The sequence below is a fragment of the Podarcis raffonei genome, chromosome 10 (assembly GCF_027172205.1).
Source record: "Podarcis raffonei isolate rPodRaf1 chromosome 10, rPodRaf1.pri, whole genome shotgun sequence".
Lineage (NCBI taxonomy): Eukaryota > Metazoa > Chordata > Lepidosauria > Squamata > Lacertidae > Podarcis > Podarcis raffonei.
Genome location: NC_070611.1, coordinates 7108486 through 7136038, shown reverse-complemented (window position 1 = coordinate 7136038; position 27553 = coordinate 7108486). Strand labels below are relative to the sequence as shown.

General features: G+C 40.3%; 1 protein-coding gene across 4 annotated transcripts in view; it reads left to right on the top strand.

The window, feature by feature from the left end:
• The window catches only part of ORC5 (origin recognition complex subunit 5), a 63895-nt gene extending 37590 nt beyond the window's left edge, over window positions 1–26305 (top strand). For 3 of the 4 annotated variants that reach the window (XM_053405033.1, XM_053405034.1, XM_053405032.1), the window contains 2 exons: window positions 21548–21660; window positions 25771–26305. In XM_053405033.1, the coding sequence (XP_053261008.1) occupies window positions 21548–21660; window positions 25771–25816 (159 nt within the window). In that variant the 3' untranslated portion in view covers window positions 25817–26305. Of the gene's footprint in view, window positions 1–5483; window positions 5577–21547; window positions 21661–25770 lie in introns of those variants that run through there. The other variant, XR_008332378.1, reaches the window with a different exon arrangement.
• The last annotated feature ends 1248 nt before the right edge of the window (window positions 26306–27553 follow it).

The following is a 27553-nucleotide window of genomic DNA, read 5'->3' as shown; positions in this document are numbered from 1 at the left end:
GTAACATTTTTGAGGCACACTCCAGTGTCTCGAGACAGACAGATACCAACAACCTGGTCACCATGTTGTTCAGCTTATATCTTTCTCATGCCCTAAAATTGCATCTGCAGTATGGGGGTAATAATACTCCTCTAGCTTTGTCGGTTGTTGAAAAGATTACTGAGATAATGTGAAGGGCTTTAGGCACTTGAAATGACTGTATAAATGCTATGCTGTTGTTTTATAGTACAATCCCAGTAAAAATATTAGATTTCCCTCAATTTCCCATGAACTGCATCAGAACAATTATTACCTTGTTTCCTTGACTTTGAGAGCTCCTGGCTGTTGTTAGCTGGTTCTTTATGGGAGGGAGGTGGTACCACCTCCACGCAGGCCTTGGGTTATGATAGTGATGGGAGTGATGCTGTATCCTTTCCACTGAAATGGCTCACTGTCCATTACTGTCCCTGTTCAGCGTTCCCTTCCTGTGGCCAGACTTTGTGCAACAAAGCACCGCCATGCGCAGCTGAGGCTCTCTTCTTTGTCCTGGCCTTGCCTGTTTCCATTAAGGATGATCTTGCAAGCCTCTCTGGGTGCCCAGAGCCTCTCTGCTACTGACTCCCCTCTTCATACCTGTTTCACCTATTTGAACAGTATTCTGGAATTGATCAGTCACCCTCCCAGAAAGCGACAGCTAGATGTAAAGAGAACAAGGACATTTCACTTCCTGCAAATAGCAAAAAGAAGAGCTAAATATGCAACCTTGAGAGTTGATTCATAGCAGCATTTTGGGCGCAATTAACAGCTTAAGTGTTTTTAAGGCAGTGCTTGATTGATCAGATGGACAGAATGCAAATGTGGCTTCCCACATTTAAACAGTATTTTCCTATAGCACCTAATGGGGCCGCGTTAAGTATTTGAAGGAAGATAATCTCAGTTACCCTGCTGCTACCCACAGACGGAACACTAATAACAGATTAATAGTAATAATTCTGTGTTTAAATCTTCAGATTATAGTGTTCATCCCATATACCAGCATTTGGTCTTTTATGAAATTCTAAACATTAATAATACATACTGTATGATTACATATAAACAAATATTGTAAGAGACGATGCTGTTATCCAAATGAAAATATAAAATTATTTGGGTTAAGAAACAGAAGGTATTACCTCTTTTGCTCATAAATAGTATATCACAAGCCACAGGACAAACCTTGATTATAGTTTATGGTTTGCCAGGAAATAGCTGAAACACAAGCCCAGCTTCAGACAACATGCTAAACCAAACCATGGCTTACCTCAGCTCAGCAGCCGAACAGCTATTTCAGAGCAAAGTGGCCTCCATTTCCTCTCTAGAAGCCTGGCTTAGTGTGACATGCGAATCAGGCCATTGAGCTCGCTGTGATGCCCTTGGAAAGATACAGTAGTTTTGAATCTCAGCATTGGGCAAATTCAGCTACTGTGGATTACTCACATGTGTTCTTTAAGCAGTATAGAGGTTTTTTCATATATATCTCAAGACTGTTTAGGTGTTACTCTATGCACTTTGAAAAGCCACTGCCAGTTCGCTTTTCAGCAAACCTGCTGGTTTCATGCTGTTCCCTACATGGCAGTCTTCTCTCTTTTTTTAATTCATTTTTAGGACTTGTGTGCACTGTACTGATAAAACTATAGGATATGTCAGCAAAATATGCATATTTATTTCAGGGAGAGAGTATGTGTGAGGGATCTGGTACTGAAGGAGCCTGCAAGTATAGGAGTGGCGAGTTTATGCTTGAGAATGATATGCACATATCCAAATATTCCAATATTAAGGTCAGTAGCAGTCATTCTGGAACTGAAGCCAAAGCAGCTATTATTTTAGAAGTGTTCCGGACTTCTAACCCTAGTCAAATTTACAGCATGAAGGAAGGTCTACGTATCATGTTCAGTTAAAGATATTGGAAGCAGAAAAAAAATTGGGATGAGTAACTTGAGAAAATTTAATAAGTAGCACAGCAACAGCACAGTACAAGGCCTGAGCCTTTGTAAGACAGGTAGGCTTGACCTTTGAAATGGAAATTGCAAAGCCAGTGGCTTTGCTAAATAAGGAAATTAATGGGTTTAGAGTAATTGGAAACTACATGATTATCTGTATTATGACCACTTAAATCTCATTTGGATAATTAGACCCACATATATTATAACTTTGTGGTTAATGGGAATAAAAAGGCTTTTAATATATGGCAAAAGTAGACATTCTCACACCCTAGAGAAGCCTAGTTTTGGTAATATCTTTTTCTTTGTAACTCTTAGGAAATAATATGTAACCTCTATAACTGATGCTTTTAAAAGGTTACACTATTTCAATTATTATCTGATTGAACATTTTTTCTCTTTAAATTGTTTTTACTCTGAGCATTCCTTATAAGTTATGTATCTGCTGTTCAAATTTGATTATACCTTTTTTATCTTAGTAAAACTATTTTAAGTGTCATCTAAGACTGTGTATCTTGACCTGAGAAATGTGACTGAGAGGCAGTCCAGGGGGAAATATAAATGAGACCCAGACATAGTGATTTCTGGGCTTAGGAACAATTTATTTCACATGCAAATATTTCTCTAGGGTACATGGGTTTGCTCATTTCTTGGTTTAGTAACTCTGTCCTTCATTACTTGCTTGAGTCATTACTTAAACCCTTTCCTTCTTGAATTTCACATTAAAAAATAGAAGTAGTCAAAGTTGGCCTTATAATGGTCTTTAAATTATTGTGGAGGACCTTGAGCTTCTTGTTTGTTGCGCATTGTAAGTTCAGTGCTGAGATCATGGGATTGCATAACTGAGTTTGAGACTGGGGAATAATTTTATTTATTCTGTTTTTAAAAGTATGTACCACTCATGTAAAATATTGAGGCAGTGTACAACACAAAATGGGACGCGGGTGGCGCTATGGGTTAAACCATAGAGCCTAGGACTTGCCGATCAGAAGGTCGGCGGTTCGAATCCCCGTAACGGGGTAAGCTCCAGTTGCTTGGTCCCTGCTCCTGCCAACCTAGCAGTTTGAAAGCATGTCAAAGTGCAAGTAGATAAATACCGTATTTTTTGCACCATAACACTCACTTTTTTCCTCCTAAAAAGTAAGGGGAAATGTCTGTGTGTGTTATGGAGGGAATGCCTACGGGTGGTATGCCTACGGATTTTCCTCCTCTAAAAACTACATGCGTGTTATGGCCGGGTGCGTGTTATAGAGCGAAAAATACGGTAGGTACCGCTCCAGCGGGAAGGTAAACGGCGTTTCCGTGTGCTGCTCTGGTTCGCCAGAAGCGGCTTAGTCATGCTGGCCACATGACCCGGAAGCTGTACGCCGGCTCCCTCGGCCAATAAAGCAAGATGAGCGCCGCAACCCCAGAGTCGGCCACGACTGGACCTAACAGTCAGGGGTCCCTTTACCTTTACCTTACAACACAAAATATTCTAAAAAACAGAAAAAACCACAAGATCATCGCAGAATCTCTAGCTTATTTCCTCCCAGGATCCTTCGGATTATTTTTTGGATATAGCAAATAGATCTAAGGCAGAAGGCTGATGATACTGATCTGTGACCATGAAAGTGAAGAAGATACAGATTCTCAGTATTTATACCAGGTCAATCCAAACCAGATGCTTCAAATTACCTAACAGTTGCAGGGACAATTCTTAACGTTTCTTTGGTGCCTGGAGGAGATTTGAGAACTCAGTGCCCACAGCCTCATTTCCTCACCAGACCAGGTCTCAATCTCAGTCTTTGAGGTTCTTGGTGTCAAAACCAAATACCTGCTAGGAATAATTGTTCCATAAGTTGAAACCTCATAGTCTACCCAAATGCAGCAAGGTTTTGTTGCCTTTCTTTAACGTTCTTAAAATTTAGTATTCTGTTTGGCCTCTATCACTGTCACCCTGCCCAGATGTGTGCATATGCAATCTTCACTGCCAGTTTCGGTGTTGGTTGTATGGAGACTGGGAAGCCATGAAAATGAAAGACTCAAGTCATCGTTTGTACCCCCACCCATTGCAAAGTGGCAGGAGGGACCAAAAACATTATCAGGGTGCAGGACACTTTCCTACTAAGCAGAGCTGATGGTACTTTGCAGTTTACAATTTGGCGGTGGAAACGGTTATGACAAAGAGAGGGGAGGTTTATGAGAGGGATGGATTATGCTGGGGGGATTGCATTTTTTGAAGCGCTTCACTTCTTGTCCATTGACAAACAAGAGTGTCCTGATAGAAAATATCCCTCTTGCATCCCACAGAAGCCTCTTCACTGAAGTCCTTTTTATAGCTTGTATTATGTCGCTTACTTGCTGCTTTCTACCACCTGCCGGCTTAGCACCTGCTCCGTTCTGATGTCATGCATCTGAACAATGTCTCCTTCCCAGCTGAGTGTCGATTATGACGGCCTCTGTGTTTACACGGTTAGCGCTCTTCGACTACATTGTTGGTGATCTTGTCCCGTCACCTAATACAGAATAAATAAGGCAGGTGTCTTTAATGAAAACTCTTCAGCTGTCTAATAGGTCTCTGAGTGCTTATGCTTCCAGTTGATAGATTGGGTTTAAAACAAAAACGAAGAACGATGGTGGCCTTCATCTTCCCTGCGAAGCTTAATGACCTGTTTTTTGTTAGTTCAACTAAAAAGCACTTTTGCTGTTTACGTGTCTCAACAAACATTTTGAGGTTGTAAATCCAAAGGGGTGGAGAAAATTGAGGAACTTCACATTTGGAACAAGTAAATGATTCTGATTCAAAGGAGAGCATAGCTTTGAATATTGTGAATGTGTCTGGAGGGAGAAGAGGGAAGGTGTTGTAAATATAAATTTTCTGTCACTGGTTTCTGTGATCTCACATAGAATAAATTGGCAAAATGAGCCTCTCAGTTCAGTAGCACAGTCTAATTTATGTAAATTCTCTTCAGAATAGGCATTAACCTTGATCCTTACTTCCTCTGTTCTGCTTTAAATCTTGCCTTTGATACAGTAATTGTAATAAAAACAGAATATTCCATGATTAATTGCCTTTTCCCTTACTCACTTTCATTTCTCTTTCCAATATATTGAGTAACGTGTTATTGATATCCCTCCACCACAGCATTTGGCAATCATTAAGCAGTGGTATTTGTTTAACAAAATTTATGTGACTTTAAAATAGACCGAGTATTTAGTTTTTAAGCTGCAAAAATCGGCTAGAACACAATAAAAATGTATTAAAATGCCATAAAATACTCATTCCCAGCCAGGTTGTACCATAGAATCAGTAAGATAAATTCCATAATGACCTATTATACTCTCTAATTCACATGGATATTTGGTGTTGCTAATGCGTAAGAGGTAGTGCAGGGCAGTCTTGTTAACCATGCCCCATGATAAATCAGAAATATATTGAGAGACTGAGAGACACACACAGAGAAATTTCAGAATTATGTTCATTTGGAGAAAAGGTGTGTTGTGATTGTGAATTTATTTATATATTTTTTTACCCCCTTACATATGGAGAGACGCTAAGCAAGATGAGATGCCTACAGTGTTTTAGAAAGAGCTGCTTGTTACTGGAAAGAACAGTGTCTTTCCACAATAGCAAAAGTAAATATCTTTGATAGTCATAAATATTCAAAACTAGATTGCTTGAACATGCTTCAAAGATCAAGTAACTGGAAGACATAATAAACAGAAGTACTAAATAATGGCCCAGGAAATGACCCTGTTGAGACAACAGGGGTCAGTGTCTTCTGTGATGTCGTGACTAGAGCCTGAGTCAGAAACTAAACTCTAAATGCAATGTTTATGCAACTCAAGAATCAGTTTTTTAGCTGCTGACCCTTTCTCTTTTGTGGTTTTGCACTGATTTCATGGAATTGTGATTCTATATATTGTAAGTATCTTTGACTAGAGGTTTGGAATATAAATGCTCTAAATAAACAAATAAATATTTGACTATATGTGTTTACATAAAAGGCAGGCTTTAGCTTGTGTGATAAAGGGTCTGTATTTCAGTTTGAGATCATAAATGTAGGTTTAGCCTTTTCTTGAATTTATATCTGTTGTAACATAGTTATAAATAAAAAGAGGCATGTGTTAAACAGCTCTCGATTCAAATTTTAAACATCTGATTTATTAAAATGATCTTTAACCACTGCTGAAATTGCTGTTCTTGCACAGAAGTGCTCACTTTCAAGACTTATATGAGGAAGAACTGACGTCTGTCAACCTTGATGGTTATTGTTGGGAACCTGAGAGATGTGTTCCTTGAGTCCTTCCCCCACTGACTTTAATTTTGCTAGTATGAGGAAGGGAATACAATAGTGAGAGGGAAATGTGCAGAAAGTGTGCGCTGTGCTGAAAGCTACCATTTACAGAAAAATCTTAAAAGCAAAGATAGTAAGGTTTTAACTCTATTGTTTATAGCATTGTAAACAGGATGGGATTCAATGTATGTGTACAGCTTGTTTGTTTGATTCTTTGTTTTACAATAACCTAGGCTTTCTTGTGGGGCTTGCTTTGATAGTCTTGGAAGTTTCATCTTTATGTGTGTTGTAGTATAAAAGGTAAAGGTAAAGGGACCCCAACCATTAGGTCCAGTCGTGACCGACTCTGGGGTTGCGGTGCTCATCTCGCTTTATTGGTCGAGGGAGCCAGTGTACAGCTTCTGGGTCATGTGGCCAGCATGACTAAGCCGCTTCTGACGAACCAAAGCAGTGCACGGAAGCGCCGTTTACCTTCCCGCCAGAGTGGTACCTATTTATCTACTTGCACTTTGACGTGCTTCCGAACTGCTAGGTTGGCAGGAGCAGGGACTGAGCAACGGGAGCTCACCCCGTCGCTGGGATTCAAACCGCCGACCTTCTGATCGGCAAGCCCTAGCCTCTGTGGTTTAACCCACAGCGCCACCCGCGTCCAGTATACATTAGTTCCAGGGATCGTAGCTCAGTGGCATGCATAAGTTCTCCGATTCAATCGCTGGCATCTCCAGTTAAAAGGATCAGATAGCAGTTGGTGGGAGAAATCTCTGCCTGAAACTCTGGAGAATTGCTTCCAGTCAAAGCAGACAGTACTGGGTTACATGGACAAATAGTTTGACCTGGTATAAGACAGCTTCCTATATCCTCCATATATTCAGTACCACATTTCTAGTGAATGATAAGATCCAACAGTCCAAAGGTGAATCAACTTGTCCGGCAATTGGAGGGTACCTAAAATCTCTTCCACATAACAAATGACAGATATTGAGACAGGTGCCCCTTCACAGACCTCAAGTGACAATGTTGCTTCTAGAGATACGCTCCCAACCTGTATATTTTCATTCTTAATGGGAACTAACTACCCACAGTCTGAATATCTTAAATAGAACCACATAACTCATCATTCTCCAAACATATTTATAAATGCATTGATTTAACACCATAGGTGTTCTTTTCCTGTTTCTTCAGAAAAAATGAGATATGCAAAGACTTGCTATATAAATATATCAGTTTTCTGCTTGGTTTTTAAAAATAGTATAATTGTTAATATAATAAAAAGGAAAAAATACTAGCTGTTTCAGACAAAACTCGTTGCTTTTTGGAATGTCTCTTTAAAACTCAGAAGTGTCCAAATTAAACAAATTCTTGTTTTTCTGCATGTCTTGTGCACAAACAAAGCGTTTACAGGTGTCTGAAGAATGACTGCCAGGGAATGTGTCCCATATAGCATTCAAGATTTAAATGTGAATTGGTTGCTGCTCTGCAACACAATCTTTTCAGATGTGCCCACATGTTGACTATTTTATAGTCAGCAAGTATATAAGTAGATATAAGCACAGCTGGATTCCAGGCCTATAATAAACTGCTAGACTGAAGTTTCAGTGAATATTCATATGTATTTCTACTTTATTGTTCCATACTTTATATTCTTTGCATGAATTTTGCCTTAGTTACATGGTGGGGAAAATAACCACATTACTACATCCGGAAGTGCAAATTAAAATAGCATCAAGCAACCTTGTGATTGAGCCGGGGGGAGGGAGAAAGCTTTGCAATAAGTGTTTCAGGGCTATATTCCTGAAAGACATACTTTACTAAGGCCACGCTGCATTTTTTACTATTTCTGTTCTGCTAGCCATTACGAACCATTTCACATGTTCTACAGAAGCGCTCAGGAAAGAGAACATGAACAAAGTATTTATCTCATTTAACCCCCCCCCCCCCGTGCATGTGGGGATTTGAGTCATAATTGGAATGTCAGTGCAGTGGAGAGAGTGGACAACTGCAGCTTCGGGGGTGAAGTGTTGGAAAGTTACAGCACCTGTTGTAATTGGGAGACCAATACGGGAGAGACATGTTTTGTTACAGCTAGGACAGATAAAGGTGTCCTGTTAGGCTCATGCAGGTATACCATGGAGTTTGTTCTTTCTGCAGTCCTCCCAGCAGTCATTCCTCCTCTGGTAACTGACTCGTGTGAGTGAAAAGCTACATAGAAAATGAATGAATGAATGAATGACTGCCTCCAGACATGATGGTCATCTGCAAAGGATTTCCACATGGTGGGGTTAATGTCACGCTTGCAGACATCTTTGTAAGGCACGGTTGGTTTGGAAATAAGGGGTAAAGTCACAAACTCAATTTGTATGGTGCTTTGCAGAAGTTAGTGGGCATGGCATATGAAGATCAAGTCAATTGGGAAATACAGGAAACAGGTGCCTATGGTAGAATTTTAGGAGAGACTTATTGATTTATTGACATTTAAGATGGAGAAATGCAAAGGTGTAATGTATGCTAGACTTGATGTGCATTCGTAAAGTATTCTTTTTGGAGGGGAATGTGTTCTAAACAGATGGAATCCCAACAAACCAAATAGCACCTGAAGAATAGCAACTGTTGAAATGAAGTTGAGTTTCATGCCTCTATGTGATAGTAATAACCTGCTTTTGCCAAAATAAATAAATAATGGAATGGTGGACAACTGATAGCAAGTAGATTGCTTTTCAACAGGCTTTCATTTGAGAGGCTATTCTCAATTGTCTTCCAATTATGTGCTGTGTTTGTGTATTTAAGGAGATGAGGAGGTTAAACTGCTATTAATATTTCATGGCTAATTAGTACAAGCGGGACCAAGAGCTTTACATCACGGAAGGTGGTTATTACTTTAGAAGTGGTTGCTATTAATGTGAACCCCCTGCAGAATACATGTGCACCTTAAGAAAGGTCTGGTTCCTATAGCTCGTGCTGATTGTAACAAGGTTGGCTCACCAAGTCAGTTTTTTCCAGTTATAAGGAAAAACACCACATGCAGGTATCACTTCTCTAGGGTTTAGGGTTTAGGATGGCACAGAATTCATTAAAATACATAGGCTCAGGCTTGTGGACATTTGGCCTTGACAGAACTTGCATCTTCCAGCATCTTCTTGGTTGTCCGACTTCTGTCATAATCTGAACTTCATTTTGGTGAATCTACTTTACACAATGTCTTTCTGCTGTTCTCTGACAAAAAATAATTATTTAATGAGAATTATGCCCAAGTATATCTCTTTGGATGCGGGTGGCGCTGTGGGTAAAACCTCAGCGCCTAGGACTTGCCGATCGCATGGTCGGCGGTTCGAATCCCCGCGGCGGGGTGCGCTCCCGTCGTTCGGTCCCAGCGCCTGCCAACCTAGCAGTTCAAAAGCACCTCCAGGTGCAAGTAGATAAATAGGGACCGCTTACTAACGGGAAGGTAAACGGCGTTCCGTGTGCTGCGCTGGCTCGCCAGATGCAGCTTGTCATGCTGGCCACGTGACCCGGAAGTGTCTGCGGACAGCGCTGGCTCCCGGCCTCTAGAGTGAGATGAGCGCACAACCCTAGAGTCTGACAAGACTGGCCTGTACGGGCAGGGGTACCTTTACCTTTACCTTTATATCTCTTTGCACCCAGGAGACTCCCTTGAAAAGGAATTTCATGCCCAGATTGGCAAGTGAAACACAAAATCTTAGTTCACAGTCCCAACCAAGTTCCAGGCCTTAAAGCATTTCTTTGCTCTTGCCTTGTGTGTGTTTCAGGGCCAAACAATTTTGTGGTGGTTGCTGATGAAGAGTAGTCCTTGCCAGCATATTTAAAACACTCTGCAAGTTTGGCTGGAGTGCTTTTCTTCCTATACACGGGAGTAAAATGAAGAGGTAAAAAGTATTTGTTCGTTTTGAACGCCCTCCCATCAGATGTCAAGGAAATAAGCAACTATCCTATTTTTAAAAGACATCTGAAGGCAGCCCTGTTTCGGGAAGTTTTTAATATTTAATGCTGTATTGTTTTTAATACTCTATTGAGAGCTGCCCAGAGTGGCTGGGGAAACTCAGCCAGATGGGCGGGGTATAAATAAATTATTATTATTATTATTATTATTATTATTATTATTATTATTATTCATTATAAAGTACATTAAGCATGAAGGGTAAGTGGTGCTAGGAGATGGAGTAGACCAGACACAGTAGGGGTGTAAGTTCCCACATACTAGTACCCACTACTACACACACTAGTACACACAGTAATCCTTGCCTTGGAGCTCTTGGTGGATAAAGCCAGGTAGCTTTAGGAGACTAATGCACCAAGAACTACTGCTTCATGCTACCCACACACATTTTGGTGAGAGTGGTCCAGAATTGGACCTTAATTCTCATAATATGTAACCTATGATAACTCATGTGTCAAAATGTTAGGTGCCTACAGGACTCCTGATGTTTTGGATGCAACATGCTAACTATCTGGAATTCAGTTTAATTATGTGTCTCTGGCTTCTACAGCTTTGCCTATCTTCATAGAAACATACACTTTAGCAAGTCATATTGGGAATTCTGATGGTTTTGTAATGGTTTGATGTAAAGCTTCTTCTAGGATTTGGGAGGTCTTAACGAATGCTATAAGCAAATGAGCTTTGGTGGGTGCCTCCTTTAAAAAAAAACCTCTAGGAAAAAATGTTTTCTCCTTCAGTTTCTCTTCTATTTTCCATGCATGTAAACAGCATCTTTTAAAATATGATTTTACTTAAGAACTGGGTGGATCATTGCCATTTTGCAGTCTGACCTGCAGTTGACCAACCCAAGCAAACTTAGGCTAAGCTGCACTTCAACCAGCAATTTAATTCTCCAGTTGTCTGTCTGGATCACATTGGTTCTTAATTTCTTCCTCTTTGTTTCTTTTTTGGATAGCCATACATACATAACTAACTTATGTACACATAATCTAATGTATATGTACACATAATCAGTGTACACATATGTATATGTACACATAATCAGCTGATCCGTAGGAAAACATTAGGGATGCTGTATGATCAAAAGCATTTTTCCTATTTTTAATTTGTTTTGAAAATATTCAGAGAGGAAATAGCACATGGTAGTTCTTTCTATGTTGTAGTGTCGCATTTTAAACAAAGCTCCCACACGTTGTGTGTGTCTTCCTGTGATACAGCTTTTTAAAAATCTATATTTCAAAACACATAAGCAGCCAGGTCTTGTTGGTGTGTGGGTGGTATTGGGTAATTAGGCCTTGTTAATATCTTGCTTGCCTGTGCCAGATTGGATCAATACCCTTTCAACATTTAATTATCATACATTTAAAATAGACAGCAATTAACACATGCTTCTAACACCATTTAGAAAATGAAAGCTGTATACGCTAAGCATATTTTTGCACAAATGTAATTTTGTTTAGAAGTGTGCTGATGAAGACCTAATATTGAGCAGCATATCCAGTTTTCTATAGTCTTCTAATGATGTCAATATCAGTGTTTTAAAGAATGTAGGTGGCATAATTACTAGGGGATGCATCGTTGCATTCAGTTAGAGGCTAGGTGAAAATTCTAAAATAAACCATGGCCTGAAATTGAACTTAAAAGCATTCTGCTCCACTTAAGAGTAAAACTCTAAAGTTTAAACATGTATAGCTATTCATGATGGCATGTTACATCTAATATTTGAATCAAAGAGGGATATGTAGCTTTTCTCGTCCTTCCATATTGGAAGCTAAACATGCCAAAATGTGTCACACTAGTGTGCAGAAGCCATTTGAAATCCAACAGCCATTTCCACAACAGTGGTTGCTTTTTCCAGCCTCCATAAATAGTGGAATCCCAATACTACCTTGATATATGTAAAGGTAAAGGGACCCCTGACCATTACATCCATTCGTGGCTGACTCTGGGGTTGCGGCGCTCCTCTCGCTTTACTGGCCGAGGGAGCCGGCGTACAGCTTCCGGGTCGTGTGGCCAGCATGACTAAGCCACTTCTGGCAAACCAGAGCAGCGCACGGAAACACCGTTTACCTTCCCGCCGGAGCGGTATTTATCTGCTTGCACTTTGACGCGCTTTTGAACTGCTAGGTTGGCAGGAGCAGGGACCAGGCAACGGGAGCTCACCCCGTCGCGGGGATTTGAACCGCCAACCTTCTGATCGGCAAGTCCTAGGCTCTGTGGTTTAACCCACAGCGCCACCCACGTCCCTGTCTCATTAAAGCCAATATGTTATCATGCTGTCATGCATTCTCATTCACAACTGCATACTGACAGGTATGTAGGCTTGCATGTGTAAGCTGCCTGTCATTGGTGAATGACAGGTGGATTGGGGAGCCTATATAGCCCCTCAGATGTTGGGCTTCTAACTTCCATCAGCCTCATCTTATGGTCAAGGATGATGGGAGGTTTAGTCTAAGCAACATCTGCAGGGCCACAGTTTCCCACACCTGCACTAAGGTATCTAGACATCAAGTTCTGTAGCGTTAAAGACATTGGCACAGAAAAAGTGTATAAGTCCCTGTAACTGGATTCTAGAAACAGTTAAGCATTAACATTACTAAAGCTAAGAGATGTGGATCAGTAATCTGGATGTGAGACCACTGGGAACCGTACATAAGAGCAGAAGATGAATAAAATAAATATTAAACAACAAATCTAAAAGAAATATATAAGCCTCATATGAATCAGTGAGAATATATAAGCAGGTGCAGAATATGAATCTGGATGAGTTAATGTTAACTATCTGAAAATGTTATGAAAATTGGGCTTTCCTCTCAGTTTTCAGTGTCTGAAGATATAATGTGGAAAGGAAAGGTTTCATTAATAAGTGAAAAAGGAGGTGATATTTATGATTTTAAAAATGACAAAGTTTAGTACTGTTTCCATAATGGTGATACTTTAGAGAGAGAGAAAATGAAGAATAGTAGTAGGGGATACTGGAAGACAATTGATAACTTTACAAATTAGTAATTCATAAAAATGAGGCAAAACACTAGCGGAGGTTTGGTTAAACTTTAACAGATTGAGTCAGTCTGACATCTTTGACTCTGAACCAGTAAATGAAATATCCTTTGTACATTGTGGGTGAAGTATGACCTCTGTTGGTCTCATAAAAAGCAGCCATTTTCATTTGAAGCCTATTTTATACTGAGAACTCAGCATGCTTTCAGTCCAGTTCTTAAGCCCAGCTCTTGGCTAGTAATGGGATGAATATTGTTTAGCACACTTTTTAATGAATAATACAATTACTGGAAAGTGTGGTGTGCATCTCCCCCCCCCCCCGTTTTGTATGCCTATGTGAGAATAACAAATTACCTGAAACAATTATGGGTTCCCAAGTTCTGTCTCTGTATGGTGCTTGAAGCTTCAGATAGTTGTTGTGTTGTTGTTTTTGTCGTGACTTGCCCTTTGACAGTGTGTTGCCAGAGCATGAAGTCAGAGGACTAGAGTAGGGCATATTACTGTTGGATTTTCAGAGCATCTTATATCACTGTTATGGCCAAATTATTTCTAGAGTCATAGTTGACAGATTGATGGCACGTACACAACTTTTTTATTTAATTTCAAGGAGCTAAGCCTGAGTTTGAAGGCCTGGGTAGAGCAGCATTTTTCAACCTGTGGGTCCCCAGATGTTGTTGGAATACAACTCCCATCATCCCTGAGCTCTGGCCTTGCTAGCTAGGGGTGATGGGAGTTGTAGTTCAACAACATCTGGGGACCCACAGGTTGAGAAAGGCTGGGGTAGAGGTACTTTCCTGTACTCTGGGGGTGGTGCTGTGTATTAAATGACATACCAGTACTTTCTTTCCTCTCCTCTTGCCTCCTTGCATGCACCTCTAAGCAGAGAGGAATCTACATTGCATTGAGATGTTTCCTTCCTTTGCAGTTATTTGTTCCACAGCTGCCACATGGCTTAGATGCCACCAACTGGAAATGGGGAGGTACCTGCAAGGGAAGGGGGGTTTACCCCTTTCCAGTACCCACACACCCTCTGTGACACACCTTGCACTTGACAGAATATTTTGCAGTCCTCATTAAAGTTGTGTGTGTTATCAGATTTATCAGTGCAATTCTACACATGTCTGCTCAGAAGGAAGCATTTTCAACAGATAGAATAAAGGTATAGCAGGCATGTCCAACTCCCAAGATACTGTGATCTACTCACGGTATAAAAAGATCGGCTGTGATCTACCCATTATCAATGCCAGGAATTGTTGAGCTATTTTGGGGGGGGGGAATTGTAGCCTTGTATTTAAGTATTCAGGGGTTTGAATTACTAAGAACTCAAGATTCCAAGTAACCTTTAAGTGTTGCTTTACTGACATATCATAGCTTTTTATATAAGGTATTTTCTTACCTGTTCCATATTTCTTAATCCATAGGATGCCTCACCAGTGATTGTGAGAAAAAACTATATATTTTAAAAAACATCTTTTTGTTTTTAGAGAAACAGTCAGTACCCCTCCCCGTCCCAGCATAGGTTAGCTTTGCTGCTCACTACATAAGTGGATTTTTATGGCAACATAATTTGTGCAAGCATCATTGAATTTAATTCCAAGAGGCTAGTTCTGCACATTCTGTCTGAAATGTGTTTTCAAAATGACATCTGGTTTTCAAAGTGCTTTTTGCTACATATTAGTGGTTTTAACATCTGTATGAACTTAAGTACCAGCAGCAGTGGGTTTTGTACAAATGCAGCCAAAAGACTAATTTTGCACTGCTTTTTAAAGAGCAAAAAAAGCTGAACATAGACGACACTGCAAACAATTGAGAGTTTTAAGATAGTGTAGAATGACTGAAAACACTGAAGACGTGATATTCACAGTAGAGTATGTTTCAGTATGTCTTGGGGACTCAGAATCATGTTGTAATTAAGTCTAAAAAAGATGTTTTTAACCTTTGGAATTAGAAAAGTGCATAATATGACAGAGATACACCTAAGAAATTTTAAAACTTCAGGTTGAATCAACTGTTATTTCTTGCTGGTACCATATTGTTCCCAATGGTGTTCAGTCTATGTCTTCCCCTGTGGCATATGCTTTCATTCTCTTCCTTTCATCAAACGGAGTTACGTGCTCTTTAGGCAATTGAAGTACAGTACATCTGATTTGCTTCTGCTTTCTGCCTGTTTCATGTCTGTTCTGGGGTTTGTGGGCTGCTCCATAAGAGATCTTGTGACAGTGATTTGCCTTAAATTATTGGTCTTCAACTGGTGGGTCTCAGTCTGATCCAAAGTGTTGTGGCCTGATCCAAGGTGGGTTGCAACAGGAGCCCTACCACAGTGCAAATATATGGTAAATGATTAAGAAATGAGTCCCCAAATGTATGTTTGGGTTAAAAGTGAGTTCTGGGTCTGAAAACGTTGGAGATATCTGCCTTAAATGACCACACAACTTTTCTGTTGTTTGTATTTTATTACAGAATATCAGACAGTTGCTCTGTGCTTGTAACTCTGTACCTTATTTATAGGTCTCCCAATGCCATTCTTCACTTAAGCTATGTATAGCTCTCCTGTCAGTCAGCCAGCTCCCTCTTCTCTTTTATCTTTTTGAAAAAAGCAATAATCTGTGATGTATTTATTTGTTTTCCCAGGATTCAAATGTGGCAGATAAAGGAATGATATATTGAAAGAACTGAAACTATGTGTGAACATAAGAGAATGTAAAATATAGAGCATAGGAGTTTTGTAATATCAACCCTGGTTCATGTCCATACTTTCGTTGTATCAGTATTTAACCATGGCTGTATGCAGATTTCATGCCAAGCCATGGTTTAGAGCTGCTTGCCTCGATTTGTTTTTCCATCTGTTCAGCACCCAGCTTCATAACCCCACTCCTGTCTCTTGAGAATGAGCAAGTCTTATCTCTATAGTACCATCTTTCGTAACAGACCAACAGCAGGAACTGTGGTTTGTGCTTTGAGATATAACAGCAAACTACAGCCAGCACAAATAATTGTTTGATTTTCTTCTCTGGAAGCCCCTTGCAAAGTTTATGTGATGACTTAGGTCTGGTTTGGACAGTTTTTGCTCATTCTCAGTCTTCGTGCTGCTCCTTCTGTCCTCCCTTCATACACTGTAATAAGCCAACAAATCTTTCATTAATCATAGTTTCTAGTTAGGTCAAAACTAGGAAACCATGGTTACTAGATGTGAACAAGCCAGGAGCTTAAACTACATTCTCTGTATTTTAATCAATGCATACCCAAATTTGTTTATCTGTATTTGTTTGTTAGATACGAAACCAGGCCTTCTCAGCTGTTCACTCTTTTATGCTTGCCAAATAATGTTGGATTTTCATGCTGGCAATGAACATGAAGCACCTCTGCCTATAATTTTTCTTCCACAGTGGTTATTTGACTGGATTACATTTCCAATTGAAAACTCAACAGCCATTTACTGTGCAAGCCAGTGCCTCTTCTTTCATTAGTAGTCCCAACACTATTTTCTTTCCCTCCTTAAGGCATGTTTCTCATACTTGCATTTCATGAATGAGAAATCTCTATATATCAAGTATATAATATTCTAGTTATTTGCTGCTTAAAGATTCTTTATTTTAAACATATATATATATATCTAAGGTTATACCATTTTAAAGCTATTTTCAAGTCTGTCCTTGTAGATAGATGTGTGTTATGGTATACAGTGACAATGAAATACTGTGAGTATAGTATATGACACAAAGGAAAAACAGCTCTGTAACAATTGAGACTTTGGGAGTTTATTTCCCCTACCGAGGGGCACAGTTAGTTTGACATTGCATTTATCATTTTCCTAATGTAGTACAATGTTTTTTCTCTGAGCCAAGTCATTTCCTCTTGAATTTTGGATAGATTTCCCCCCAGAGATTAGTTCCCCAATCTTCAGATGGGACTCCGATCTGCCCAACTCTGGGTGCAAGAAGCAGAGCTAAAGGAACATGGCTGCTGATAATACCGCATACTAATTTTATGCAGTATTTTAGCTACTGAGGGCATGTTCAATTGCTCATTCCAGGACCATATCCATAGTGAGTTTGGGTTTGAACCTCAGCCTCACGTTTCCCCTTTTTCTTACCCTTCTCCCTTATTGTGGGTAGAATGTCACAGGTGAAGCTAGAGATTTTGTGTTGATTTGACAGCGCATGATTACTTAATGCATCCTGAGCATAATCCTTTGGGTAAGCTTGGACTATGATAAATCTTAAGCATGGTAAACAGATATGGCATTAATTGGGATGTGTTACTTTTTTTCTACCTTTCACAGAAGTTCCATCCATTACAGCAAATGATAAACCTACCAGTTTTGCTCAGAAGGGGAAAGACTGATTTGCTTCATTAACATGGTGGGTGGGTGGTGTATGTGTGTGGGGGGGGGGGGGGGGAAGGGATAGGGAGAAAGAACAGGGCATGAGATACCTTTTCATGTATGAATTGCCTTGAGTTTTTATTACTCCAGAATTGCGTGAATCAAACCAGGTGACTAGGGCTGCAGTTTACCCAGATAAGTAACCTTGTCTGTAAGCGATGGCCAAAGTCTTTGTATCTACTCTACCATGTTATGCTTAAAACGTTAATCAGAAATTTCATATCCAGGTTTGACACCATTTCAGATTTATAGCCATAAGATTTAGGGAGCAATTTTACAATACTGACCTTCTGTTCCATTTTACTGCATTTGGAGAAAAGAAGAGGAAATTTGTCACAGTCCCTCCCCCCCTCCCCAATTGTTGTTAACAGAGTGGCTGGCACATTTGTAATGCAACAGCAAGGTCATTTTTGAATCTGCATTCTCCATAATATTTAGATGGGTCCACCTCCAAGTCATCTAAGCTGGTGTGTTTGCTGGGAGCTTTTATGAGCCTCATGCCATTCCTGCTGTGGAATATGACCTATTTTCATCGGTAGTCGCAGAGTGTAAGAGGCCAGCTGCAAGAATACCCTGCAAAAATGATTAGCCAATAATGGTGCACTGGGGTGTAAAAGAGCAGTTGTAATAACAGATTACTCCATTATGCTTCATCGTTGACTGAATAAGGGCCTGAGTGAATGAAGAGTAATTTTCCTCTTTAACTTTAGGGGTTCGAAATACCCTTTTTTAATAGAAAAAGTAACCCTATGAAATTTAGGAGGCATACAAGAAAATTTCTGTAGTAAAAGTAATTTCTGAAAAGCAGTCTGGGCCCATTTCTGTCTGTTTTCCTTTTCTAAAGCGCTAGGCATACATCATTAGTATTGTTCTGTGGACAATTGTTTTGTAAACTTGTAGAGATTTGTTGCTGAAAATAAGCAAAATAATTTAAAATGTGAATATCCAGACTTGTAAGATTATATATAGCAAAAACCAGCAGAGTACAACACATTCCTACATTAGTAAAAGCATCTTAACAGTTTAATTGGTGAACAGTATAATGCACACATACAATCACTTTGTGGAAACATCACTAAAAGGTTGAGGTGACCAAGTTGAGGTGACCTTGTACCACCTGTGTGGTAATACTGCTCTTCCCAAGCCCTATAGAACAAGCCTGGGGGAAATTAGATATATTTATATCCTGTTGACATTAGTGTTACTCAAATTAGCTGTCGCTAACTTGTCCCATTTACTCTTAAATGCAGCTAACTTTTCTTGGATTGGATAAGTCACAATTTTATTTTAGGTTGCTGCTTCTCATACTAATCTGATCTTCGTGGTGGCCTTCCCCTCCCCATTTTAAAACGTTCATCTAGGTCAGTTGTCAGAGCATGATCCACTATATGTAAATAATATGCTAATGGATAATCTATACCACTTTAATTAAATTTGTCTTTGTAACAATGCAATCTGCACACATTGAGAGAAAACTATATTTCAGAAATGGCAGCTAATCTGATATTTGTGCAAGACAAACTGGAGTCAAGAACCATCAATGGGTTATTTTGAAGGAATTTTCTCCGATATTTGTGGATGTGAATCTAAAAGGGGGAGTAAGCCATAGTTTCCCCCATAGCAGGTTATCCAATTCACTTCAAAGATCCATCTCCCCAACAGATTTCAGAGGAACAGGGTGGGGACTGAAGGTCTACCAGCAAAGAGTGCATAAAAGAGACAAATCCTCGGCACATTACAGATCTAACCAAACCGTCAAGTGAACTCAGATTCCTGGTGCCCACCTCCTTCACCTCAGACATACTTTTAAAGAGTGTAGCTGCAAAACATTCAACCACTTTAGGAACATATCTTATAAAGTAGGCATCAGGCACTGTTCTGATTTAGCTTCTGTTTATTGCCTCCAAACCATTAAAAAAAAATTAAGTTCTATAAAGTTCTCTTGCAAACCACCCTGTGTCAGGGACTGGCTGGATGACAAGGAGTGGTGGGAAGTACCAGCCAGGGAAGTACCAGCTGGGGAAACCCCAGAGGAAGGAAGACTCAGAACTGGGGGTTGGTGGTGGGACACTGTGGAAAGGTCAGGGGAGAAGATTGGGAGGAGGTGCCGGATGCTGAAGGGGCAACAGGGCTTAGTGAGCAGGAAGATCCTTCGACAGGGAGCAGTTCGGAGGATGATTCAGAGGATGGGGGTCAAAACAAGCTCCCTCCCTCCCTGGTCTCTAAGAAGGTGCAGCTTAATGAGGAGAGCGGGACAGAGCTCAAAGGTGGGCAGACACAGTTTGAGAAACATCCAGGTGAAGAGGAGTCTTAGAAAGGTTGGAAGACCTTCAGTTCTGGCAACTGCTCCATAGGGGCTAAGACCCACTGGGAAGTGTTGCTGAGTTGTATGCCGTTTCCTTGAATAAAAAATTTCACTGATAATGGAGCTCTGCTTCTTCATGCTGACCCGCGTCTCATTCCAGCCCTGACGCCCTGGGGCCTTAGGGTGAAGGCAAGCAATAAATTGTAATAATAATGCACTGTGTACATTACTCAGGCTGTGTCAGAAAATATACAATACTATACTATCATATCTAGATGGGTCATTGAGGCCAGCCGGTACAACTTGTGACCTATAAGCACAGCAGTCACATTGTGTGAGTGGCCTGGGGTCAAGAAACTACTTCTGTTTGCTGGCGGTTGGCTGCTGCCTTGGTCATAACTAGGTGGTGAATCACGGTCTTACATGTAGAAGACGGAAGGGTCAGTCCCTGACATCCCCACTTAAAAGGGTCCAGCCAGCCCTGTATGGCTGTATAACTTAAAATGTCTGTGCTTTTTGGTGCATTTGTGTATTCGTGTGTGGCTTAATTTATCTCCTTAAAAGAAACCTCTTCTTTGTTCCTAAATAATTTTCCATTAGCTGAATGAATGACTGGTTTAAAATGAGAATTTTCAAACATAATTTTAGGAATACATAATGGGGGTTCTTCTCAAACTAAGCGAAAGGGACCCTGACAATATATTTGAATACTTGGCATTATTGACATTTCTCATTTTGGCAGTTTAGATTACAGTTTGAGGGAACACAAAAAATGGTAAGAAGATACTGCCAAAAGAAGGAAAATCATATAAAGAAATTGGCAATCTTTTATCGAACGTGGAAAAGCAAATTTCTCACTTAACTGTAAAAAATAAAACAAGTTGTACTTTAACATGTCTAAATGTGCTCCATTTCTGTTTTCTACAAATGAAATACGCTCAAAACAAAACAAAAGATAGGAGACATAGGGTGTTTGCACCTGAAAACAAAACTTATAGCTGCTATACTGTAGCTGTCAGTTCTTAAACAGAATTTTCTGATATCTTACTAAATTATAACACATACCAAGTCATTTCTCCATGCCAGCTAATAGGACAAATAGTTTTGATTGGACATGATGCCTCTGTCTTGGTGTGACTTTGCCTCCGTCAGGCTTCCTCAACCTCGGCCCTCCAGATATTTTTGAGACTACAATTCCCATCATCCCTGACCACTGGTCCTGCTAGCTAGGGATCATGGGAGTTGTAGGCCAAAAACATCTGGAGGGCCGAGATTGAGGAAGCCTGACCTACATCTTACAACTAGGGAACAGGTAATAACAGGCTGTGGGAGAGGCAGCTTGGAGTACAGTTCTGGTTTGTGCCACAGCCAGGTCAATGGCACTCTTGCCAACAAAATCCTCCTTGTGGCATCCAAGCCATAGGATGCCCACAATGCTAGAGCAACTAGGCCTCTAGAATTTTAACTCCTTAGGGTTTTATTCAATTCTGTGTTTTATTGTTTGTTTCAGTTAATTGAGTTTTACATTTGGTTTAAACTTGGTTTAGACCTGAGCAAGTGCTTTACTGTGTAAAACCGGCTAGCCAGTTCGAAAGGTATGTTGTTAATGTGGTGAAGGCTGCCCTGATTAACGTAAAGCCAATTAATGTTTCTCCCCCCATTTTCTAGATCACTTCCCTTGTGACGCTACAGCTCCTCTCATTAGTAGGCCATGATGACCAGCTCAATGGACCAAGATACAAATGCAGTGTTTCTCTAGATTTTATCAGATCCATTTCGAGGTAAGCTGCATTCACGGCCGCCTTGTGCTACTTGAACAAATTCTCAAAATGGAAAAATATATGTATTTCCCAGCCATTCACAGGAAAGTGCATCTTAGGGTGGCTGAGAGTGAATAAAAACCGGCTGCAAAATAAGTAAATGAAAGTGATTGTAAATCTCGCAGTAAAGTGAAGTGCAAACATTCACCATTTGTGTGAGCTTCCAAGCAAAATACAGCTCAGTAGCTGTGCCTGACATGTGCTTGGCAAAACAACAAGCAGGCCAAAGGTGTATTCCCCTCCTTAGCTCCATGACATGGCTGCCGGAATACATTTAGCTCGGTGGGTCACACCTGCCATAGGCCACTGACCTTGTTGTATTGCTGTAGGACTGCAACACCCACCATGCTGCCTGGGGCTGGGGGAAGTTCTGGGTCCCAACAATATTTGGAGGGCCCCAGATTCCTCATCCTTGTTCGGGAGGATCTATTCATGATTTATATTGAGTTTGCTCATTTGTTTGCATTTACAAAGAGCACTGCGGTTGTAGCTGATACTTTCTGTGTGGTGTGATAACCTGGAGCCCAACAATTTCTAGAGGTCTCAATATCTAGTTAGCCACCTTGCTTTATGGAATGTCATAAAATAATAAGGCAGGGCCGTGTCTGAAGGACATGGTAGTGTAAATTAGGTAAGGGGAATGACAGACAGAGGAAGTGAGCAGGAGGAGTAAAGGAATGAAAGTCAGCAAATGAAGTTTACATTTCTTAGGCTTCATTTCACTTACAGATACGAACTAAGGGGTTGCTAAAGCGTCCCTCCAAGCAAATGAAGCAGCTTTTCAAGAGAGATAGGTATCAAAAGGATCCCCGCTGCCACCCTTGTTTGAGACAAACCACGGCCCATATTCATACAACACAACAAGACATAGCATGGCTAGTTTGGGCTGTGCATGCACGAAAGTGGCAGGAGATAGGCGTTCGTGAAATGATTTAGGACAAACTGGCTTACCATGATGTTCAAATGAGCATGTAGGTTTTGCAGGGATTGCAGTTATCCGTTACTTATATTTATAAACTTAGATTTCATTTGGAGTGAAAACCTCTTTCCTCTGCGTCTGCTAATATTTTTCATGCTGCACAAAGCTTAGGAAATGTTGAGGCAGAATGTTGTTTTCCTAGCCCTTTGCTTATTTGTTGCCTGCCACAAATGATTAGTCCTTCCGCTTCATTCAAAATTAGCTTTGCTAAGAATGAGAAATTGTACATAGAAAAATCACCCGATTTATATTAGTTTAGGGTTCACCATTGGAAACCCTTTAAATGTAGACTTGACTTTGAAGAAAATAAAAGAGCAAGATTTGCATAATGTTCAATCAGAATGCTCGAATATCTACTTTCCAATATGTTTTTATTACTTCGAGAATTCATTTTTTAAAATCAAAATCCCAAAGGATTTCAGAAACAATGTTTAAATGTCTTATCCCAAATTTAAATTACCCACAAATTGTATTTATACTGCATCTCTTGGGTACTTAAAAAGGTACTTCATTAAGTAGGGATATCCTTGGATTGTCCTTAGTCTATGGTTGGATTTTATTTCCTGTTTTGGAAGCAAGAGATTAAAACCATTTTTTGTAAATATGTAACAGTGGTTGTTGTTGTTTTTTTGCAATAGCAAAGCAGAGTGAAGTAGAAAGGCCGTCCTATTTGGACCGAGGGAAAAGTAGTGGATGGGTAGAAAGGGTTAAAAAAGGAGCAACGATCTGTTTATGGGAAATCATCTTATATTGAAATTACTAGTTAAGTTTCTAGATCATCGACTGCTTTCTCTTAGCAATGGTCAAGGGTGATGGTCTAACCACATTGGAGGGCCATAGGTCTCTCCACTGTGCCATAGAGGCTTTCTGTTATTTTACCTCCTAACATACCCTTCATTCTGCTGTACCAGAGTTCCTTGGAAACAGAAGGGCTCCTCCAGTAGCTTATACTTTTCACTTTCTGTTGAGGGGTCAGTCCTGATTAGGTGCAGCTGTACTCTCCACTGATGTAAATTGGAAAGTGTACAACTGCTTTGTAGTAGACCCTTTAAGGCTATGTCCTGATTCAAAACTCTGACTACATGGAGAGTTGTTTTTCTTTCATTTTTTAAATGATCTTCCGGGTTCTTAATCTTCAAAAATGAGTTGCTTTTGACTTGGTGGCGAAGTTCAGTGGGGAGTTGCTTCTCTTATACAGTTAGGTTTCTCCTACACTAGTGCAAGTGGCTAGCATATGAAATATCAGTTAATTGGACAAAACATCTTACGGAGTCATTATTGGTGCTAGTTAGGCCAAATGATTGATTGTGGTGTTTGTGTAGCAAGCTTAACCTTTGCCAGTGAATATAGTTTTAAGCCTCTGTAATGAAGGTCTAACATGTTAACCATGAGATGGCATTTATCTTTAAAATGTATAATGTGCTAATTAAGTGCATACCTTTTAAGTATTGTAATAGGCTAGATAATATTTGACACTTCCATGTGCTCTGTATCATACTTCCTTAGAGATGATGACTAAAGGCATGGATTTGAAAATTGTGTATGAGCTAGACCCAACTCCCTTGGCAAATAAGACATCCAATTAGTCTTTAGAATTCCAATTTCAGTTACTTTATGCAAAACGCATTATTTCTAAAATTGTTTCATTTTTGTCATACCTTGTAATTTTTCTCATTTTTATATAAAAGGAAACCTCAGTGCAGGGATGTTAATATAATACATCAGAATGTATTTGGAAAGGAGGAAAAATGAATTCTGTGTTTTACTCCCTTGGTGTATAATTCTTTATTCTAACAAAGCACAAAAATACATTCAAATCTTCTGTCCTATTGAGTATTCTTGGATTGTTCAAGTTTAGTTAAAAAGCATGGGTCAACTACTGTCAAGAAAGAAAGAATGCAGACTGCAAATTAGTACAGATGAAGGAGTTATGCCATACATAATGCTGAAACAGGTGGTTTGGACGAATAACAGAATGTTCAATAGCAGACAAGATTGCCGCTTTGCATTTCCAAACAGTGTGCCATGTTTACTAGAGTTGGTTTTTAATTTTTTTAAAAAAACCTCTCTTTTATTCTTGAGCTAAATTTGTTTTACAGCTTCAGTGCTGAGAATGAGCAACTTTAAATGTTTGATAGTCTTTGAAAGCTGTGTAACGAGACGACTCAGGTGCATTCATTCATTCATCTGGGCCAATGGTGTAGCAGCTGGGGCAAGTATCTGCTGTAAACCACTGAAACCACATACAGTCAAACCTTGGTTGTCAAATGTGATCCGTTCTAGGAGCCCATTCAGCTTCCAAAACATTCGACAACCAAGGCGCGGCTTCCGATTGGTTGCAAGAGCTTCCTGCACTCAGACGTTCGGCTTCCGAAAAACATTCAAAAACTGGAGCATTTACCAGAGCATTTATGGAGCCATTCAGGAACCGAGGTTTGACTGTATATGATCTGGACGCATCACATAGAGGCTCAGAGGCACAGAACCCTAATTTGTGCATTCTTTCCCCCTTCCTCCTTTCGTCCTCTTCTCTCTCCCTCCACCCTCAAAGCATACAATCAAGATTTGGCACGTAGAGGCCTACACGTGGAGCATCTCTGTCACAGGATGTATTGTCTATGGGGTGGAGAGTTGGATGATGATGACTACAGATAATAATAAAAATCTTCAAAAAAACAGAAAATACAATAAAAGCAAGTAAACATGAATAGAGTTAAAACTATGTACATATATAAAATCTGTTTAAACATAGAAGTGATTACAATAAAAGCAGCACAGCACCAGCTGTTCATTAAAAGCAGTCACTTCCCAAAAAATTGTTGGAACAAGAAGGTCCTCACCTGCCGGTGGAATGGCGGCAAGCAACCAGTTCCTCCACTGTAGAAAAAGCAGTGCTAGAAGGAAAGTCTGTGAGCCTCGACCTCAATGTTCCAACCTTTAATATTTTAGAACTAGGCTTTGTTACATTCAGAATTCAAACTTCGCAATCTTACTACCATGGAGGTCTCAGTTCAGAGGTGCACCAGGTGACTTGGCCATTCCCAAAGAGGAGCAGAGATTTAAGTAAACTGACATACTATGTTGTTTTACAGGACTGTGAACTTTGACATCATAAAGTACTTGTATGACTTCCTGTGAAGACCATCTGGACACTGGGATGACAACTAAGGCAAATGGTGTTCCTCTATCTACTTTAGCCATCCAGCGAGAGGAGACTTTGGGCTCTATTGGATTTGTCCAAAACAGGTGCTGGCTCAGCATGGGATCTGATGAAAACACTAGTTGGTCTGGATGGATCTGAGCTGAGGACTATTTACCCAAGACCCTGGAGTATTTGGAAAGAACGTGTTAATTATAAACAGCAGGGACCAAGCACAATCTGTTCTGCTCTTAATGATGTTATCTTAACGCTGAAATTGCCTGAAACCCATTTTACTAAGGAGTGTATTTTGTGCTATGATGAAGGTCTCCCCCTGTGCTTTGAACATGGCAGCAGCCTTGTTTGTATGCCCAGTCCTTTCACTTCCTCTCCATGGGAACCTTTTGCATTTGTCTGCCAAAACAGCTCGGTCCTAAGGCCACCTTTTAAGAAATTGGAATAGAAAATACAATAAACTTAAAAACCAAGCTGCTTATCTTTCATTCCTAGATCCTGTCTAGTTATTTGTAGATTCACTATTAGAACAGATTTGTAAATACCATCTATTTTTTCACTAAACATCCAGTTCCTACTGTTGCTTGTGGCAATTACATTCAGAGAAGAGTGCACTTTGGCAAATTGCTCCCTTCTCTAAAGATGCACTGTCATGTAATATTGGAAAGAATAATAAGCTTATCTAGCCTGGAGAAGAGAGGTGGGAACTCTGGGGCAGCTTCCAGAGTTTTGCTGCACAGGGATCTCCTCTCTGTGGTAAACACATACATCATGAGAAGGAAAACATATCACAACTACCATTAGTCAAATTGTGGATTGTTCTATAGCTTTTGACACAGTGGTGGCTATCTGTTGGGCCTGGTGGAGTGAAGGGCAGGACAGCTACTAGCAGGTGGAGCTAGGAGTAGGTGGAACCAGAGCTTACAACAGGCAGAGCTAGGGGCAGGGAGGAGCAAGAAGGAGTAAGAAGAGGAAGGGGAAAAGACAAAGAGCTGGGAAGATGCAGAAATAATAAGGGTTAAGGAGTGGAGAGCAGTTTTTCTATGCTGCAGGAATGGAAGTACTCTTCTCCTAGCACAGAAACCAAACAATATTGCCATGGTTCCCTTCCCCTGCTTTAAAACAAAACAACACAACCCACCTTCACTTTCCCACCATTTTTCTATGGACAATTGCATGAGTAAAGCTGTTGTTTTCTTTCTAGAAGGAGAGCGAGCTAAAGGGGTGGGACCAAGCCACAGCAATGAAGGCTCCAGGCATGGAGAAAGGTGGAGAATGGGTGGTTATAACATGGGAGACAGAGAGGACTCAAGCGCTCAAGGTAAAGGAGGAAGGGCTTAGGGCTGCTGGTGGGGGGTGGATCACTGTTGGTGGCTCATTGTCAGTTTTAAACCAGTCACTCCTGCTTTGAAGCTTGAAGTGGCTTCTGTCAAATGCCTTTTCTGCTAGTTGTCAGTTGAGGGGCAGCAAGAATGCCTTGCCAGCTCTGTTTTTTTGTTTTGACACTGGAGTGAAAAGTCTATTTCTCTTTAGAGCTGGATATTTTTTCTGCCTCTTTCAAACTTACTTTACTCTTGAAATCTTTATCTGGGGAACACTCTGTCTGGGAAAGCAGTAGGAAAGCCCTGCTTTCTGGTTTTTTTGTGGCACAATCTGGACTATAGAAGTGTGGAGTTTGGGGGCAAATGGATCAGTTGGATGGAAACGTTGTGCCTGACTTC